The 21034-nt window shown below is 43.5% G+C and overlaps 1 protein-coding gene across 1 annotated transcript in view; it reads left to right on the top strand.

The window, feature by feature from the left end:
- Positions 1–13745: 13745 nt before the first annotated feature.
- The window catches only part of VWF (von Willebrand factor), a 197875-nt gene continuing 190586 nt past the window's right edge, over positions 13746–21034 (top strand). The window contains exons 1-2 of the mRNA XM_023741484.1: positions 13746–13800; positions 15263–15427. Coding sequence (XP_023597252.1) covers positions 13746–13800; positions 15263–15427 — 220 coding nt within the window. The remainder of the gene's footprint in view (positions 13801–15262; positions 15428–21034) is intronic.

Raw genomic sequence — 21034 nt, 5'->3', positions numbered from 1 at the left:
TGGCCATAGTTTCGGGGGTTCTTCCAGCCTCTGTCAGACCGTTAAGTCTGGTCTTTTTACATGGGTTTGAGTTCTGCTCTCCACTTTTCTCCTGCCCCATCTGGGACTCTCTGTTGTGTTTCCTGACAGGGAGGTCATTGGTGGTAGACGGGCACCATCTAGTTCTTCTGGTCTCAGGCTGGTGGAGTTTCTGGTTTGTGTGGACCTTTAGTCTCTTGGGCTAATATTTTTCTTGTGTCTTTGGTGTTTTGCATTCTCCTTTGCTCCAAGTGGGATGGAGCCAATTGATGCATCTTAGATGGCCACTTGAAAGCTTTTAAGACCCCAGACACCACTCACCAAAGTGGGTTGCAGAACATTGTCTTAATAAACTTTGTTAAGCTAATTGACCTAGAGATCCCCTGAAACTATGGTCCCCGGGCCCCAGTCTCAGCTACTCTGTTTCTCAAATTGTTTGGATGTGTCCAGGAAACTTCTTAGCACCAAAGACCTCTTTAAAGTGTTACAAAGCAAACATGTCACTTTGAGGACTAAGGTGTGCCTGACCCAAGTCATGGCATTTTCAACCACCCCATATGCACGTGAAATCTGGACAATGAATAAGGAAGACTGAAGAATTGATGCCTTTGAATTATGGTGTTGGTGAAGAATATTGAATATACCATGCACTGCCAGAAGAACGAACAAATCTGTCTTGGAAGAAACACAGCTAGAATGCTCCTTAGAAGCAAGGATGTGTTATCAGGAGGGACCAGACCCTGGAGAAGGACATTATGCTTGGTAAAGCAGAGGTCAGTGAAAAAGAGGAAGACCTTCAAGGAGATGGACGGACAGTGTGGCTGCAACAATGAACTCAAATACAGCAACAATTGTGAGGATGGTGTGGGACTGGGCAGTGTTTTGTTCTGTTGTACATAGTGTAGCTATGAGTCAGCACTGACTTGATGGCACCTAACAACAACAACAACAACAACAACACCCTTAGGGAGCTCAGGGTCACGTGGCTAAGGCTTTCATTTCAAATAGCATGCTGTTATATATAAAGACTTTTAGATAATCCCAAGAATATCAACAACCTCAGTGAAAATATTCATTCTGAAAAGACTCCCTGGTAGATTTTCATATTTACTAACTGATTAGTTGCATTGTATATGTCTAAATACCTTTTAAGATCACTAAGTTTCAACTGTTGAATGTAAGACTCAATAGCTTGATCTTTGACTTTGGTTTTCCTTAAGAAAATGGTCCTGTGGTGACAGCATGATTCTAGCAGTGTTAAGTGATGTGAAGGGGTTGGAGAGTTGGCCACCTTGCTCCCTGTACCCCTAGCCCCCAGTTGCACACTTCACCACCATTGTGGTTTATGCAACTCTCTTCTTACCAGATCAGGAGTCCTTTGAGAACAGTCTAAGCTGCATTCATCTCTGTTCCTCTGTATTTAGAGAGGAAAACAAAAAACAAAAAAACAAACAGTTGCCATTGAGTCGACCCTGACTCGTGAAGACCCTGTGTGTTAGAGTAGAACTGCACTCCACAGGATTTTCAATGGATGATTTTTTGGAAGGAGATCTCCAGGCCTTTCTTCTGAGGTGCCTCTGGGTGGACTCTCACCTCCAAACTTTCAGTTAGTAGCTGAGTATGTTAAGCCTTTACACCACCCAGGGACTTGTATTTAGAGAAAATAGACTTTAATATTCCAGTCAAATGTGTTATTCTATGATAAAGTAGAAATCTGAGTGTCATTTCAAAATACCCAGTCCAGAGTGTAATAACAGTTTAGGCCACAGAATGTCAAATGGAAACATGACCCTGGTGTCATGTCACTGTCCCTTAGCAGAGCAGTCCCGTGACTTTCCCTGTCCAAGTTTCTGCTGAACACGGTGGTGAGTTTTGCTCTTTTTTACTTCTGTGCTGATGAATTCGAGAGTGGCTGACAACTTCCTCAGGTGCTGATCAATTCTTTCTCTACAGTTTCAGCCTTGTTGCTTCATTTTAACATTATATGCTAATTAATTAATCAGTCCCTAGGTATGCAAATAGATAATATGCTCAGCTGCTAACTGAAAGATTGGAGGTTCGAGTCCACCCAGAGTCACCTCAGAAGAAAGTCCTGGTGATCTACTTCTGAAAAATTAGCCATTGAAAACTCTGTAGAGCACAGTTCTACTTGGACACACATAAGTTTGCAATGAGTCAGAATTGACTCAATGGTGACTGAATTGTTATATTAGTAGGGTGTTCAACAAGCATTTATTGAGCACTTATTATGTGCCATGATCCATGGCTAGCACTTTGGAAGATACAGAGATGAATAAGGTCTGGTCCTTGTTCTAGGAGAGCTCAGACTAGAGAAGGTAAGATTTAGACAAAACAACGCACAGAAATATGGGTTCCACTAGAGACATGCAGAGGTGGCTCAAAGGCAGGAAAGCTGGTTTCTTATCAGGAAAGTGGGGTGGCCATGAAGGCAGAGAAGAAAGGAGGAGAGGCTTAGGGAAGAGTTACAAGTGTAGTGGAAAGAACATGGATTGTCAACCAGATGAAAGTATGTTCTGATGCTGGCTGCCTTTTCCTAGCAATGTGATCCTATGCAACTTATTTAGCCTTTCTGAGCCTCAGCATCCTCATCTGTAAAATGACGGTAATGATATATTTACCGAAAATGGTTGTTAGGATGTGTAGTGGGTTAAATAGTGGCTCCGCCAAGAGATATGTCCACATCCAAACTCCTGGAACCTGTGAATGTGACTTTATTTGGGAAAACGGTCTTTGCAGATGTAATTAAGTTAAGGATCTCAAGATGACATCATCTTGGATCACCTGGGTGGGCTTTAAGTACAATGACAAGAGTTCCTGTAAGGGGATAGACACAGGGAGAAGAGAAGAGGAGAAGGCCATGTGAAGATAGGGGCAGAGATTGGAGTGATGCACCCACAAGCCAAGGAACACTTGGAGCCACCTGGAAGCGGCAAGGAAGGATTCCCCCCTAGAGCCTTCAGAGCAAGCATGGCCCTGCTGCCATCTTGGTTTCAGACTTCTTCCCTCCAGAATTATGAAGGAATAAATTTCCATTGTTTTAAGCCATCATGATTGTGGTAATTTGTTACAGCAGTCCTAGGAAATTAATACAGGGGGATTAAGTAAAACAATGTACATAAAGCAGCTAGCAGAGTGCCTGGCACTTAGAAAGTGTTCACTAAATGAGAAATCCTTTCTCTACCAGGAGAGGGGCATGGAAAGATGAATAGAAGAGAGGAGAAATGGGGAGGAGAGGGAGGTCATTTCAGACAGCGGAACCATGAGCTGAGCACGATATGTTTAGGGAGCAGCACCGTTGAACAACAAACAGACATTCTGAGGTTCCCAGTGAGTGTATCAGGGTGGGCATGGTCCACAATGGAGAGGGGAGGAGGACAAAAGAAGTCAAAGCTTGCTGATGTTGGACATGAGCCCAAGAAGAAGAAGGGCTCCACAGAAAGGGGAAGAGGGTGAGGTGTCAGATAGAAGGTTCCAGGGCTCACCCTGATGCCTCCCTCTGGCTGCTCCTGCCCTGCCTATGCTTTTCATGGTGTTCCAAATGGAGTCAGAGGCTACTGGGACCAAAGGTCATGCCCAGAGGTCTGGGAGTCTGGACTGCTGGTCTCTAAAGGAGTCTGAGGACCTTAACCTTGTTTCCTGAGCACTCTGAAAACCCACCTGGCTTCTTGACTACAACGAAAGGTAGATATAACTTGATTAAAAAAAATAATAATAAAGTGATGTGACCTATCTTGCAAATGCAAGTTTGTGGACTAAGATTCATATTCCCAGCAATAGATATCAAGATAAATTTTTTTTTTCCTTTTTTTAACGCTTGTGGAATATCTTTGGAAGGAGAGCCAAGTGTAATTTAGCATCAGGGCCTGTCTACGTTCAGGAGGAGGGATGAGAATCAGGATCAGCATAAAGCTGGTTCTGTAAGGTGGAGGTCAGACATACCTCTGCTCTCCAGCTTTCACCATTTCTGACATCAGCCGTCCCCCCCAACAGCACTCTCTACTTCTCTGCTGGGCCCAATAATTCGTTGCAATGGCCACACAGAACTCACAGACCATACTTACGATTATGTAGTTTATTAGGGAAGTAAGAGGCTACAGCTCAGGATCAGGATCAAGTTGGAAGTAACAGAATACAATTCAGAAGAGAGAATACAGTTCATCAATCAGGACAGCTTCCAACCACCACAGCTCTTAGCTTCTTCTCAGCTGTGCCCATAGGCAGGCCCTTCTCTCGGCAGTGCCAGCTGGTGAGCCTTCTCTTGGCGGTGCCAGCTGACAGCCTCTGCTGCCAGGGTTCTCTTGGCCTCTGCCCTGCTCAGGCAAATGTTACAGCTCTTTAGCTCTGCCAGCAAGACTCCTGCCTGAAGGCACTCAGCTCTCTCTCTCTCCGTGGGCCAGCAAACCCATCACAGCCACCTCTCTCTCTCCTGGGCTGGCAAGCCCGCTGTGCCATCTTGCACCGGTCTCCTGGTTCCCACTGCTCAGACTGCTGCAGCCGTTTCTCTGTCACTGGGCTCTGCTGTGCTTGCTGCCTCTTCTTGCTGTCTTCAGTGTCGCAGCTCTCTTCTGGGTCTAGGAGGGTCTCAGCACAGGGAACCCGGGTTCAAGGGACATGCTCCACTCCAGACTCTTTTTGATGGTAGTGAGGTCCCCGCTTAAACTCTGTGGGACTGGCCCTTATATTCAATTTCAAGGCATGGCTCTCCCAGCTGGGCCACAAGCCAACGAATCCCCACAAGGTCACTTAATCCTATTGGGTGGTTTTATGCACCCTATTTGCATAGTAAACTGACCAATCACTGCAAGGTGAATAAAATAGACAAATCATAGAGCAGACTGTGACCCAACCAATTATTTTTGGCAGAATTATAAACCCAAGGCCAGAAAGGCCATATATAAAGAGAAACCCATTGCACTACACCAAGAAACTAGTAACTGTGGTTGCCTTTGAGGATGGGAATTAGAAGGCTAGCAGGGGTCCAACTGTCCCAGTCTTAGTACTGAAAATCCCACATCCCCAAATTCCACCAGTCCAGGGCAAACTGGGATAGTTGGTTACTCAATTGACAGGAAGGAGGACTGGACTTTTCACTGTGTATCCTTTTGTATACTTTGCATTTGTACTTTTACCTGGCACCTGTATAACCTAGCCCCCTAAAAAAAGAACATCAAACAATTCCCCAAACTCCTGTACATCAAAATGACAACAACAACAACAAAAAACCCATAGATAAAAATAAAGGTAAGTGAAGAACTGAGAAAAACATTCACATATTGATGTGAGAAAAAAGAATAATACTCTTAGTCTAAAAAGAGCTGTTACAAATCAATAGGAAAAGACAAGCATTTCAGTAAAACATGAGCTAAAAGAGCTGAGAAAGAAAGTCATGAAAGAAGAATTCAGATGGACAATATTAGAAAATGGCCACCCAATAATTAAGGGAATGGATATTAAAACAATAATATTACATCCGTTTTTTGCCAGTTAAATTACCAAATAATAATAAAAAAAAATGCTATGGAGGGTAAACTGATAAAATTTTTGGCAGGAAATATAAAAAGTCTTTTTGTGCCCTTTGACCCAGCAATTTCTTTTGCTTCTAGGAGTTTGTTTTAAGGAAATAGGCCGTGTCTGGGAAGATGCACGGACAAGGGAGCTGGTCACTCTGCTGTTTGCAAGGGCAAAGCCAACACTCCAAGGTCACTGGGTCACTTGCTTCAGGGATTGATTTTTTTAAATGAAAATTTCAGCTGTATGGAAAACTAGAGAGGATAATATAAAAATACTTGTGTTCCAGCCAGCTTGGTCCCGTCTTACCATTTTTCCATACATGCTTCATATTTTTGAAATTATTAAATAAACAAAGTGTATGTATAGAGATGGAGTCCCTGGGTGGTGCAAATGGTTAATACCCTCAGCTGCTAATCAAAAGGTTGGAGGTTCGAGTCCACCCAGAGGCACCTTGGAAGAAAGAGGTGGTAATCTACTTCCAAAACATCAGTCATTGAAAACCCAATAGAGCACAGTTCTGCTCTGACACACAGGGTGTTGCCATGAGTGGGAATCGCCTCAATGGCAACTGCTAACTGGTATATGTAGGGATATAGCCCCCTATGAACCTCTCTGTGGATCCCATTTTCTCTCTTCCTCCCCAGAAATAGTCACCATTCTTAATTTGTTTTCATACTTTTACTGCAGTTAAACATATTTATAAGTAATAATAAATAGTTTCATTTTAAATGCTATTTAACTGTATATGAATGGTATCATACCGTACATGTCCTCTGATATTTGTTTTCTTTTTGCTCACCATTATTTTTGGGATTTATCCACGTTGGTATGTAGTTTAGATAATTTCTAATTGCTGTTCGGTATTTCATAGGTGAATGTACCATGAAGTTATTTATCCACTCTCCTGTTGAAGCATACTTGGATTGTTTACACATTTTGGGGACTACGGACATCGCTGGAATAAGCATTCTGTGCACGTTGCTTTGTGTACGTAGATGAAGATTTCTCTAGGGGAGTGCAATTGCTGGGATGTGAGGAAGAGCACCTTTGAAATTAATAGATATTTCCAGATTTTTCTCCAAAGTGATACACCATTTGCCCTTCTAACAATAGCATATAGGAGTTCCAGTAGCCTCACATCCTTGCCAATCGGATGAGTGGATTACTAATTATGGTTTTGTTTTACATTTCACTGAGGGCAAGTGGGGTTGAATGGTTTTTTGTATGTTTACTGGCCAATTGAGTTTCTTCCTCTTCTGTGAATTGCCTTTTCATATCACTTACCCATTTCCGCTGGATTATTTGTTCCTTACTGACAATTTTTAAATTTGAAATTTTCTTGACTATTCTTGATCTTTTGCTTTCCACATGGATTTAAGGATCACCCTGTCCAACTCCATGAAAAACTCTGTTCGATTGGGATTAGACTTGCATTTAATCTATAGACTGATTTGGGGATCTTTGGCACCTTTACAATACTGTGACTTACTATGCACGAACACAGTGTGTGTCTCCATTGGATTGTCTTTTATGTCTTGCAACAAAATTTATGATTTTCTGCATAATGTTATTGCACAGATTTTATTATATTTATTCTTAAATATTTTACAGTCTGTATTGTTTTACTAATAGGACAATTTTAAAGATTGCATTTTCTGATTACAGTGTATATAATAACATGGTAGAATTTTAAAATTAGTCTTGTTTTAGCAAACTCATGAACTCTTAAATTCTCTTATGTAGATTCTCTTGCATTTTTCTACGTAGACAGTCATATCTTCAAATAATGACTATTTTGCTTTTTACTTTCTAAGCCTTATACCCTTTATTTCTTTTTCTTTTTTTTTATTCACTGGCCTGGACATCTGACCCAATGTTTACTGGCAACAATGACATTGGGCATCCTTGTCTTGTTCCAGTATTTAAAGGGAAAGTGGCTAACATTTTACCATCAAGGGTGAAATTTGCTCTATTCCTTGTTAGATGTCCTTTCTCAGGTCAAGTACTTCCTTTTTTTTTAGGTAACTAAGATGTTTAAGTTTGCTTGTTTTCCATAAGTGGGTATTGTCGACTTTTATCCAAAACTTTTTCTGCTTAGCTTTATAACTGAATCATTTCTCATACAGTTTAAATATGTCTTTACATAGTTTAAAACCATATTATTAAGTGCACATAAATGTCTTCCTGGTGCACTGACCTTCATATCTGATATAGTGACCCTCTTTATCTCTTTATCCCTAATAATGACTTAAATCTTAAAGTCTATTCTGTTTGCTTTTTTCTTCCTTTTACTTTCAGTCTTTCTGTGTTCTTATGTTTTACGCCTGTCTCTTGGACGTAGCTGGATTGTATTTCTTTTTAAAGAAATCCAATCTGAAAATCTCTCTTTTTACTCTTGATTATTGATCTGTTTGAATTTTTTGTACTTTCTTATTTTATGCTATTTGTCCTGCTTTTTGTATTTTTTTTTTTCATCCTAGATTAATCCAGTTTTCTTTATTTCCTATTTTCTTTCTACTGGTTTGGAAAACATACATTCAATTCTATTCCTTTAGTAGTTCCCTTAAAACTTTACTATGCATTCTATCCTCAACAAAGTCTCAAGTTATTATCTCTTAATTTCTTCTGCACAATGTTGTTGTTGTTAGGTGCTGTTGAATCAATTGCGACTCAAAACGACCACATATGACAGAGTAGAACTGCCCCGTAGGGTTTCTAGGCTGTGATCTTTACAGAAGCAGACTGGCACTTTTTCTCTCCTGGAGCTGTTGTGTGAGTTTGAACCACCAACCTTTCAGATAGGCCAAGCGCTTAACCATTGTGCCACCAGGGCTATAAGGACTGTAATACATTTTCACTCCCACTTCCCTTCCCCATCTCATGTACTATTACTGTTTGGTATTTTGGTTCATTCTTATTTTTAAAATTCTCCAATTTATCATTATTATTGTTATTGTTTTATACAGTCACTGCATGTTCATAAATCCAAACCCAACCCATTGCCGTCAAGTTGATTCCAACACATAGTGACCCTATAGGACAGAGTAGAACTGCCTGATAGGGTTTCTTAGGCTGTAATCTTTATGGAAAGAGACTGCCATGCCTTTCTCCCACTGAGTGGCTGGTGGGTTTCAACCACCGACCTTTTGGTCAGCAGCTGAGCATTTAATCCCTGCCCCACCATCTTGTATTTACCAATTTCTTGGATTACTATTTCTTTTGGTACCTTTTTTCTGGGTTTAGCTCCTTTTTTCTGAAGTGCCTCCTTTAGTAGTTCAGAAAAATACTGTTAATGTTAAACCCACTGTTTGCTTTTCTGAAAAAAATTTCTCTGTTATCCCTTAATTTTGAATGACAATTTAACTAGGTAGAGCAGATGCTACGGTCCCTTCTTCCCATACCCCTCTGACCTTAACTTTTCATGTGCCTCTTCTAGACCTCTTTGCCTGAGGAGCTGAATTGTTGGGGAATCAATGTCCCCAGGGAGCAACCCTTAACCCTAACTGACAGAAGTCAGTCTATTAATACCCCTGCTCTCTTGACCCAAGAGTGGGATAATTCTGAGTCATGTGTTATACACTGTTTCCTAGAGTTTCCTCATGGGATTAAGTTATAGTTGCCCACTATGGTGCTGGCTTAACAAACATCCTTTACTGGCTGCTTTCCCTTTCCCATGTCGTTCCCTACTTCCCTGCTGATATTTCCTGCCCTCCTAAACAAACTATCTGCACAAAAATTCTCAGGGTCTGCTTCCGGGGGCATTCAGAGTGTGGCACTGTGTTTCTCTTTGGATCTTCTCATTCTATCATGTTTCTTAACCCCTCTCTCATTTTTTAAAATCCCATTATCTCTGTGTGCTTATTCAGAGTAATTTCCTCAGATCTATTTTCTAGTAAATTTTTCTTCAGAAATGTTTGGTGGTTTTATTTAAGTTTTTAAATTAATTTGCTGTATATTTTCATTTCTAACAGATCTTTCTCAAGTTTTTCTCTTTTTTTCTCATTATATCTTTTTCTTTTATGATTTCAGTTCTTACTTCTTTGTCTATTATAATTTTAAATGTTCTTATTTTTTCTTCTCTGATCATTTTATTTTCTGAAGTTCTTGGGGGAGGGTCTAATCCTGCTTTTTGTTGTGACTGTTTATTCTTGCTTACGGTGGATTGTTTTCTCAAATGTTTTTTAATTAATGATTTTGAATTCATCTTTAGGAGAGCTTTATTTGTGGGACTTATATGCAGCCTGGGAAGAAAGTTTGTCTTTTTACATAGATTTGTGTTGTTTCTGCCAGGATGCTAGGTGATCCAGGTCCCGGCCTAAGACTAATGTCTGTGTCAATTTCTTAGCTTGGGAATTCCTGGACCTTGTGGATTATGTAAATTTGAACCTCAAACCTGCATGAGTGCCGGCCCATGGCTACAAATTCTGAAAAAAATCTTAATTTTCCTACCCTAAGAACAGATGGAGACAGATAAAATTTTATGTTGGTGGGTGGATTTTTCTCTCCTGACCGACCCTTTCGTGGAAGATGTTTTTCCCTCCAATAATTTTCAGCTTTATGTAGGGGTCTCCGTTCCTGTTCTTGGCCTCAGGTGCAGGCCCAAAGTCTTATGTCTTGTTCTTGCAATGTTCAGCCTCAAGCTTGGAGGGTACCCAGGCTGGCTAAACCCCTTAGGCCTGCACTGCTTCATACTCATTGGGTTTCCTCTTCACTGCTGACCCTTGGAGATATCCCTTACTTTCCTCCCAGCTCACCTGTGCATTTGTTACATTTAACACAGCATTTCCAGGTACTTTGTAGTGGGAGAATTTTCAGTTACTAAAAAAAAAAAAAATGCTGAAAACAGAAATTCTTAAATGCCTTTTCTACTATATTGTGCTAATTCTGCCTCTTCTACTCTTCTAACATTTGACCATTTTCTTCCTTGGAAACTTTTATCTCTTCCTGGGGTGGTAAACGGAGTGGTGGAGGGTAAGGGATGTATATGGGAAAGGGAGCAGGCTGGGGACATAATGTTTTCCCAAAACCTTAAGGTAAGTGGTATGATGTGAAAGGCAATGAGATGGGCCCCTATCTCTAAATATTTCTCAGGCTGCCTGTCATAGTGCCTGGAGTCTCACCACAAATAAGTAATTTTTTTCTTTCTTATCAGCTACCTCTTTTAGCAGAGATTAGTTTAGCAGATGATGCTGAGAATTAGGCTCTTGGGAATGAGGGGTTGGGAAGAAGGATTGGTGTATGTATGCGTGTGTGTGTGTTTGTGAGTGTGTGTGTGTGTGTGTCTGAGTGTAATGTCAGGTGAGGAATCAATGCACCAGAAATGGAGTAGAAGAGTCTTTGGAAGAGATATCAGAATCAAACCATACCATACCATCATGTGACAAAGGCCTAGGCTTGTGACCAGGGCCCTCATCTTTAACCTGTCCAACAACCTTGGCCAAGACCCAAATTGACTTTTTTTGTTAGGGGCCAGGACTGGATCATTTATACCTAGTATGGGCAGGAAGGCTCAGTGTTTGTTTCCCTCCAAACACAGTGCTAAATTGGCTCAGACTGAGGTGTTTTTCCAAGCTTTCCCAGAGCTCAGCCCTGGAATCTGGATCCAGAAGCTGTGCGGATCTGCTCTGGGTTCTGCTCTGGCCCAGAGAAGCCTACCCTGGGATGGCCAGAATTCCTGGTTATGCCTCTCTGTATGGGGCACTCAAGGAGCACCAGGGACTAGGTGTTGGCATTGTAGGAGTGTGGGAGTGGATGGGGGTTCACGGCAGTTCATTAAGACTGCTGCCAGGAGGTCTCCCACTAAACTGTTTAAAGCCTTATCAGTTTGGAGGTGTTTCTAATACCATTTCCTTTCATTGTTTCCTTTTGGCAATTAAGAGAAGGCTAATCCTCTGTTGTGGCAGCTCACAGCTATTGTGGTGGGGAAAGGGGAGGGTTGGGTTGGTGGACGTCACAACTTGCCCTTTATCTCCTCTGGCTGCAGGGACTTTGAAGCCCCTGGGCTATTTAACAGCAAGACCTTTCAGAGCTGCCACAGTTCAGACCCAGCCTCAGCAGTTGCTGGGGAGCATGGCCTAGGGACCTACACAGGCTGCGGCACCATCGTGAGGCTGAATTTCCCAAGAGAATTTGGAGCTCCTGATTGCAGGGAAAGGTACGGTCTTCTGGGAGGAAAGCTGGCTCAGGTGTGGGAGGAAGATGCAGGACTGAACCCTACCCTAGAGAGCCGGGACTCTCCATCCCTTGGACTACGAGGGCTTTATTTGGAGAGGGAGATTCAAAGCCAGGGACAATTCTAATGTCCTCTTCCTCAGTTGGCTCTGGGGGTCCTGTGGCTACTTCTGTTCATGCGGTGGGTTTTACTGCTTGGCAATACTTGGCTCAGATGAAGCTGGAATGAGCTTCACCTTCACCTCTGTGTACCTTCTGGGAGCAGCCTGATGTACCTGTATGTTGCAAGGGGTGGGAGAGGGGCACCTGGTTTGAGACCCAAACAAAAAAAGAAACCCAAACCAGTTGCTGTTGAGTTGACTCTGACTCATGGAGACCCCATGTGTGTCAGAGTAGAACCGTTCCATAGGGTTTTTTTTTTTAAATAATATTTTATTGTGTTTTTGGTGAGAGTTTACACAGCAAATTAGGTTCCCATTTAACAATTTCTACGCAAATTATTCAGTGATATTGGCTACATTTTTTCACAATGTGTCAACATTAATTCTGTTCTGGTTGTTTCCAGTAATCTAGTTTCCCTGTCCTCTTACCTTTTCATCTTTACTTTAGGTAATTGTTGACCATTTGGTCTCTTATAGACGATTTTATAAAGGAGCACAGTACTCACATCCATAGAGTTTTCAATGCTAAATTTTTGGAGGTAGATCACCAGACCAAGTCTTGGTCATACTTGATCATTAGTGTTCCTTCCACTGAGATATAATAGATTGGGCACATCTCTCCTTTGTTTGGCTGGATGGAGCATTAGGTAGGAAAGGAGTCATCCCAGTGAATCCCAGACGACAGATTCTGCATTAATTTAACAAACTTTTCTAGAGGAGAGGGGTTATGGCAAGGAGCATAAGCACAAGAGTAACAATGGCTGTGAGCCAGGACTCCTGGGCACCCTTCCCCAAACAACAGACTGTGGAGGGAAGCTCTTCCTTCTCCTCTATATTCCTTCAGTCACCCTGCCTCTCCCTGTTCCCTGCACTCTTACAGCAGCTAGGAGCTAATGAGCACCTAATTCCTTCCTGCCTCTTCATCCTCCTTCCACACTTGCAGCAAAATCTGGGGAGTAGGAACTGTCTTGGGGGTGTGCGCTTTCATCCGGGAAAAATTGTCCGTCTCTGGGAGGGCCACTGAGTCCTGTTGTTGCAGTGGTTAAGAGCTTGGCTGCTAACCAAAAGGTCAGCAGTTCAAATCCACCAGCTGCTCCTTGGAAACTCTGTGGGGCAGTTCTACTCTGTCTTATAGGGTCGCTATGAGTTGGAATTGTCTTGATGGCAATGGGCTTTTGTCAGGGAGGGCCATGCAGTGGTGAAAGCTGACCAGGCCCTGGGCTGCTGTCCTGGACTCCTGCCCATTTATCAGATCAACTCAGCAAACATTTACTGGGTGCTGGGCACCATGCTAGGTGCTGGCGATGGAGATGGGTGAGGCAGCCCCTGCTCTGGAAGCTGTCAAGGTACAGGCAGTAAACAACAAGCAAACTGTCCAGTCAGTGGTTCCTCAGCCTTCTGTAAGTCTGGGTGCCTGTGGTTGGAAAAAAAGCGTAAGACAGTTCCTACTCCCCAAATTTTGCTGCAAGTGTGGAAGGAGGATGAAGAGGCAGGAAGGAATTAGGTACTCATTAGCTCCTAGCTGCTGTAAGAGTGCTGGGAATAGGGAGAGGCAGGGTGACTGGAGCAATATAGAGGAGAAGGAAGAGCTTCCTTCCTCAGTCTGTTGTTTGGGGAAGGGTGCCCAGGAGTCCTGGCTCACAGCCGTTGTTACTCTTGTGCTTGGTCCTGGCGAGGAGCTTTTTTGGGACCAACAATCTTGGTTTAACCCATGTTCAAGGGAAAAATGGGGTACAATGAGGATCAATCTTTTCTCTTCTTTAAAAAAAGTGTTTTTCCCATTTCATGCACTGACAAAAGCACATACCAGCAGCCATCTCTCTGGGGATTAATGACCAGCTTATTTCTCTTGCTTTTCTGCAGATGATTCCTGCCCAACTTGCGAGGGTGTTGCTTGTGCTGGTACTCACCTTGCCAGGTAGGTACCAAGGTGTTTCCACTCCTCACTCTCTCCCCTGGGTCATTCAGAGCAGCCCCCATTCCAGGAGTCAGCAGCTATGGGACTGCCAGAGTCACTTGTTGCTGGGTTGATTCCACCATGACGGTTCTGCAGAGGCTCCTGCCTCTGGCCTTGTATTCCCCAGGGAGAAGATGCCTGGATATGTCTTTTTCTCCTATTGGGGAACTAAGAAGCACAAAGCTACCCTAGACTGTCCTATATGAGGGGGGTAGAAACGGGGCAGGGAGAGGGAATTCGAGGCTTGAATAGACTATTAGTTTTAGTAAGGATTGTGGAAGTCATCTAGTTGACCCTCTCATGGTACAGAAGAAGAAACTGAGGGTCAGGAAGGCCAAGATCAGTGATCACCTCCTGCGTCCCAGGCCCGTGATCTTTCCACTGCACTGCATAGCCTTTCTCCCCTTGCTGAAATTCTGCATCTATCCTGGGCAGGTGGGGAAGTTTTCTGATGATTGGCCTGTCTCCAGTTAGACCACTTGGGCCAGCAGCATCCAGCCTGCCACCCACAGGTTGGTCTGGGGCAAAGTATACATTTGTCACCTCGTCTGCATCTTCCTACCAGGTGGGTCCTGTGCTGGAGGCCCAGAACACTTAGAGATTTAGTGCTGTTCTCTACCTGCCAACACACAAACACACACACACACACTGAATAAGAGTGGCAGGAGAATCTCTTGGGAGTTAACATATGATCCCAGGGGAGTTCACAGTTCATAAGTAGATCCCTTCTATGCGTCAGGCACACAGGCTAATCTGTTATAATTTAATCTGTTCAAGATATGCAGGTAGATTTATGTACAACAGTGCTCATTGCAATCTACCTACCATACCAGAAAATTCAGAAAAATGCGAAGAACCTAACAAAAGAATGTTATACTACATACATTTAAATGCCAAATATAACACAGCCATTAAAATCATGTTTCAGAAGTCTAGAAAATGGCATGATAAATTCTTTACAATATATATATAGAAAAAAAGGGGGATTATAAAGTTTGTACAGTTATAATTGCAAGTTTGTAAAAAATCCACAACTGTATACATGGTGTGAAATAGAATGGAAAGGTAAACACTAAAATGTTAACTCTAGTTATCTCTGAATGATGGGTTACAGATGATTTTAATGTCTTCTTTGCATTTTTTTTCCTGCATTCTCCAAATTTTCTATAATGAGCATGCATTGCTTTATAAATCAGTAAATAAATGTCATTAAAACCAGTGAATGGAGGAAAAAATGTTCCTCCATTATTACTATGAGTCCTGTGTCATATTTGGGGTTTGAAAGAAACAGCTTTAGTCTCATTTAGGATGGAAAATACTTCCTCACAGCCTAATTTCTATCAGGCCCAGCCTCATTTCTACAAAGACAGAGTGGTTTGGGCTGGCGGTCCTAGTGTTGCTCACCTGTGGTCTCTCCCTCCAGGGACGCTTTGCACAGAAGGGACTCATGGCAGGCTGTCCACAGCCCGATGCAGCCTCTTTGGAGATGACTTCATCAACACCTTTGATGAGAGCATGTTCAGCTTTGCTGGAGACTGCAGTTACCTCCTGGCTGGGGACTGCCAGAAACACTCCTTCTCGATTCTCGGTGAGTCCAGGGCACTGAAGGAACAATCCAGAGAGGGGGCAGCTGAGCTCAGCCCTGTTGTGTGTGGGGGAACTGGGGAGGTGAGGAGAATTTCTAATTGCATGGCAGTGCCTGAGATTGCAGATTGCTGCTGAAAACATGGCAGGGAATGGCCTTTCCCATTTGTCTTCTCCCCACGGGAGTCTGGTGGAATGGGGTGCGTTCTCATGCTCCTCCAGTGGTTGTATGTCTGTTGCTCTCGGTCCAGACAATGCTCTGGGAGCTCTGAAGCATCAAGAGAAAGGATGAACCAGAAGGTGCATTGTAACACATAAAGCTCTTTGCAAAATGGACGAATTGTTATTTTCTTGGTGGCCTGTGTAATTCAGATTATCTCTTTTATATTGGGAGTCCCTGGGTGGTGGAATTGGTTAATGTCCTCAGCTGCTAACTAAAAGGTTGTTGATTTGAGTCCACCCAGAGGTGCCTTGGAAGAAGGGCCTGGTGATCTACTAAAAAATCAACCATTGAAAACTATGGAGCACAGTTCTACTCTGACACACATGGGGTTACCGTGAGTTGGAATCGATTGAACGGCAGCTGATCTATATCTTATGTTTAGCATTTCCTATGTTCCTGGAAAGTGCTGGTACTTTACAGTGTTATCTCTGCATCCCACAGCAACTCTGAGATGTAGGCATAGTCATCTCTGTTTTGCAATAATCCTCCTAAGTCTTGACAGATAATAAATGAAGGAGCTGAATTTTAATCCTGTCTTTCAGGTTGAAGGAACTTTCCTCTGTGCTAAGCAGAGAGGGAGTTTTCCCAAGGCAGGAAGGCAGGGCTGGAGGCTGTGATGGAGGATCGCGGTTTGGTGACCTCCACACTTGAAGAATCAGATGTGTGTGATGTGTAGGAGTCTCTGGATGGTGCAAACGGTCAATGTGCTCAACTGCTAACTGAAAGGCTGGAGATTCGAGTCCACCCAGGGGCTCCTTGGAAGGAGTGTCGTGCAGCAGGGAAGGGTCAATTTGCTCTTTGCTGAGATAGTTCTGAGAGGGAAAGAGGAAGGAGGCAAGTCGGTCTTGGCTATGGTGACCAGGTGAGAGGTGGAAAGGGCCAGAGATATCCGTGGGTGTCACAAGTCAAGGGAGCCATCCTGAACACTGAGCTTCAAGCCCCACCTTGCTTCAGAGGCAGCAAGTCTTCGGAGAGCAGCTGGAGAGAAAAAGTGCCCCCTCACCTTCCTTGGGAAGCTGAAGGCTCAGGTCCTTCCACCTCAGGTGACCCCAATGTTTATTTTCACTGGATTTCTCCACCATAAAAATCCTAGTGGAATAGTGGTGATGGTTGCATAACATGATGAACGCAATCAATGTCATGGAGTTTTACGTGTAAAATGTGTTGAACTGACAAATGTTTTGTTATATATATTTTTACCACAATTAAAAAAAGTCCTAGTGGAGCTGATACAGATCCCCTATCTGAGATGGTTGTGGGAGTGTCAGTCAGCATGGAGGGTTAGGACTGTCAGGAGGAAGATTTTGAAGGGAGAAATAGTAAGTGACATCCTATCCACTCTATGACTGTGGAGTTCCAGGGGAGGGGAACCATATGGAGACATTGTGGTGCCCTGGACGGGGGTTGTTGGCGTAACACCAGGATCTGGTTAGCTCAACTCTGTGGTGGACTTCCTACCCCAGAGGCTTGTAAATAACACCCAGTGAAATCTTAGTCCCAGGAACAGAGTGCAGATTCTGGGCTCAGGGAGCCAAGTTGGCATGTTGGAAAAGTCCCTTCCTCATGCTTAAGGAGAACTACAGACCCCTCCCCCCCATTAAGGGTAGCCCTCACAGGCAGGGAAACTGGGCTGTGCTGTGCTTCTGGGTTATAACTGTCCCCTCCTCTTGGACCCCCTGACTACTCCGGCCCTGTCCAGTACTGACTCACTCAACTTGTGCTGACAATTATTTTCCATTTCTTGGGACCTGGTGGAGTCCCTAGGTGATGCAAATGGTTAATGCACTTGACTGCTAACTGAAAGGTTGGAGGCTTGAGTTCACCCAGAGGTGACTCAGAAGAAAGGCCTGGTGATCTATTTCTGAAAAACCAGCCTGAAAACCTTGTGGTGCACAGTTCTACTATGACATACATGGGGTCATCATGAGTTGGCGTTAACTTGATGGCAACTGGTATAGGGTCGCTGTGAGTCAGAATTGACTCAAGGGCAACAGGGTTTTTTTTTTTTAACGGGGTTGGGACTTGGTGGCCCTGCCTCTAGCGGGAAACAGAAGCATGGAAAGAGCCATTGCTGGGCCAGAAAACTTGCATTCTCATCTCTATTCTCCCACTTCACTGTGTCTGTAGGAAAGCCACCCAATGTCTCTCAGCATTCATCTTCTCATCTCTGAAAGGGAGATGCTGTGAGGATCAAGTGAAGCACTGTGGATGAGCTCTCTGTCTCAAAATATCCCAGTGAGATTCCCCATTGAGGAGTTATGCTTTTCTTATAACAACTTGTTCTCATCAAGTGTCAATTTTCTAGTAGGTATTGACCTATACTAGGCCATAGACAAATTATACTTTAATGTAGATTTGTTTGATTTCCACCAAAAATTGTGCTACTACCATCAGAGAGAGGGGGTAGTCCTTCTTTTTTTTTTTTTTGGTGGTGGTGTTGGGGTGTGTGTGTGAGGATGGGGTGTTAGAAGGAAAGGAATAATCCGGAGGAGGCTGGACCTGGGAGTGTTGGGCTAGCGTTGGTGCCTGAGGGGGGACAGGGGCCCCAGCACACTGGACCATCCAGTTTCCTTTTGCATGCCACCATTGACTCTGTCCTGCACACCTTCTGCTCCATTGTTCTCCAACAACGTCCTGTTTCCTTGAGTTTGAACTGCAAATTCACATTCCTGTCTGAATACCAAGGAACCTTGTTCACTTCCTGGGTAAAGTGTTTATATCCCTATAGAAGGGCCACCTGGTGCAAAGAGGAGGCCCTTTTCCTGATCCTGGCTCCTGGTCAACCAGGCTTCAGGTGCTGAGGCCAAAGCTACCGGTTTCCTGGCAGTCAGCACAGGGGCCAGGAGGAGACTGCAGGAGTTCTGGTTCCTCTTGCTCTGTAGACTCTACTCTTCCTAAGCCAGAGCTGCAGGATCTGACTCCCAAACTAACCCAGAGAGAGAACCAGAAACAACCACCAACCTGCTGAGTCACTTCCCCAGCGGAGCCTTCCTTTCCGCATCAGTAAAATGAGGTGTGGTCAGATGAGATCACTGTTTCTCAGAGTTTGGATGGAGGATCCCCTGTGTTAGAATCATGGGGTGGAGGGTGGGGAGTCTGTTAGAAATGCAGATTAGTGAGTGCTACGCTAAGGTTCAAGAAAGCGCCCAGATCTGACTCTGGTTCCAGCTGCCTGCCCGCTCCTGAAGGGCCTTGGATGCCTCTCTCTCCAACACACTGGGAGGCCTTGCCCTTCAGTTTGGGCCTCAGTCAATGAGTTCAAGGGACCAGACAGGAGGCAAAGGGAGAGCTTCATGGGGGTCTCTGGTCTCTTGGGGTGGACACCCAGCCCCCTGCCCCCCTTTTCCTAGAATTACAGGAAGTGCTAACATGGAAGTCAGTGAGTGTGGAAGTCCCTCCTGGGCCCACTGGCACTTTCTAATGGCTCACCTTCCTAATGGCTGTGCATCATCGCATTCCTGCACCAACACCACCCTCACCCAAACAAGATACAATGCTAATTTAGAGTTTTCTGGGTCAGTGGTTAATTGAATCTAGAGCACTCATGTGCCCTGTGAGGCAGCTTTAGATTTGGAGTCAGAAAACCTGTGTGCAGGCTCTGCCCCATTACCAGTGTAAACCAACACATTTAAATCAGGGGTGATTTTTTCTCCCCAGAGGACATTTGGCAATGTCTGAAGACATAAAATCATGGTTGTCACAATTGTGGGCAGGTGGGTGGGGTGGTGATAGTGGTTTGCTACTGGCATCTAATGGGTAGATCTGCTAAGCATCTACAATGCACAGGACAGCCCCCACCACAAAGAATTACCCAGCCCCAGAAGCCAATAGTGCTGAGGTAGGGAAACCCTGTTGTAAACTTAGGCCTCAGTTTCTCCATCTATAAAATGGAATCAGTCTAGATCAGTGCTTTTCAAACTGAGTCACAACCCATGTGTCATAAAATTAATTTAAGGGTTGTAACAAGGAAGACCAGTCAATACGACTATTATTCAAATTTATGCACCAACCACTAAGGCCAAAGATGAAGAAATTGAAGACTTTTACCAACTTCTGTAGTCTGAAATTAATCGAACATGCAATTAGGATGCATTGATAATTACTGGTGATTGGAATGCAAAAGTTGGAAACAAAAAAGAAGGATTGGTAGTTGGAAAATATGGCCTTGGTGATAGAAACGATGCCGGAGATGGCATGATAGAATTTTGCAAGACCAATGACTTCTTCACTGCAAATACTTTTTCTCACCAACATAAACGGTCACTATACACATGGATCTCACTAGATGAAATACATAGGAATCAAATCGACTATGTCTGTGGAAAGAGACAATGGAAAATCTCAATATCGTCAGTCAGAACAAGGTCAGGGGCCCACGTGGAACAGACCATCAATTGCTCATATGCAAGTTCAAGTGGAAGCTGAAGAAAATTAGAACAAGTTCACGAGAGCCAAAGTACGACCTTGGGTATATCCCACCTGAATTTAGAGACCATCTCAAGAATAGATTTGACGCTTTGAACACTAATGACCAAAGACCAGATGAATTGTGGAAAGACATCAAGAACATCATACATGAAGAAAGCAAGAGGTCATTTAAAAGATAGGAAAGAAAGAAAAGACCAAAATGGATGTCAGAAGAGACTCTGAAACTTGCTCTTGAACGTCAAGTAGCTAAAGCAAATGAAAGAAATGATGAAGTGAAAGAGCTAAACAGAAGATTTCAAAGGGCAGTTCGAGAAGACAAAGTAAAGTATTATAATGACATGTGCAAACACCTGGAGATAAAAAACCAAAAGGGAAGAACATGCTTGGCATTTCTCAAGCTGAAAAAACTAAAGAAAAAAATTCAAGCATCAAGTTGCAATATTGAAGGATTCTACGGGGAAAAGATTAAACGATGCAGGAAGCATCAAAAAACGATAGAAGGAATACAGAGTCATTATACCAAAAAGAATTGGTCGATGTTCAACCATTTCAGGAGGTAGCATATGATCAGGAACCAACGGTACTGAAGGAAGAAGTCCAAGCTGCACTGAGGGCATTGGCGGAAAACAAGGCTCCAGGAATTGATGGAATATCAATTGAGATGTTTCAACAAACGGATGCAGCGCTGGAAGTGCTCACTCGTCTATGCCAAGAAATTTGAAAGACAGCTACCTGGCCATCTGACTGGAAGAAATCCATATTTATGCCTATTCCCAAGAAAGGTAATCCAACAGAATGTAGAAATGATTGAACAATATCATTAATATCACATACAAGTAAAATTCTGCTGAAGATTATTCAAAAGCGGCTGCAGTAGTATGAAAACAGGGAACTGCCAGAAATTCAAGCTAGATTCAGAAGAGGATGTAGAACCAGGGATATCATTGCTGATGTCAGATG

This window comes from Trichechus manatus, unplaced genomic scaffold, assembly GCF_000243295.1.
Source record: "Trichechus manatus latirostris isolate Lorelei unplaced genomic scaffold, TriManLat1.0 scaffold00182, whole genome shotgun sequence".
NCBI lineage: Eukaryota > Metazoa > Chordata > Mammalia > Sirenia > Trichechidae > Trichechus > Trichechus manatus.
The sequence above is the reverse complement of the archived record's forward strand: the minus strand, read 5'-3'. Positions and strand labels throughout refer to the sequence as shown.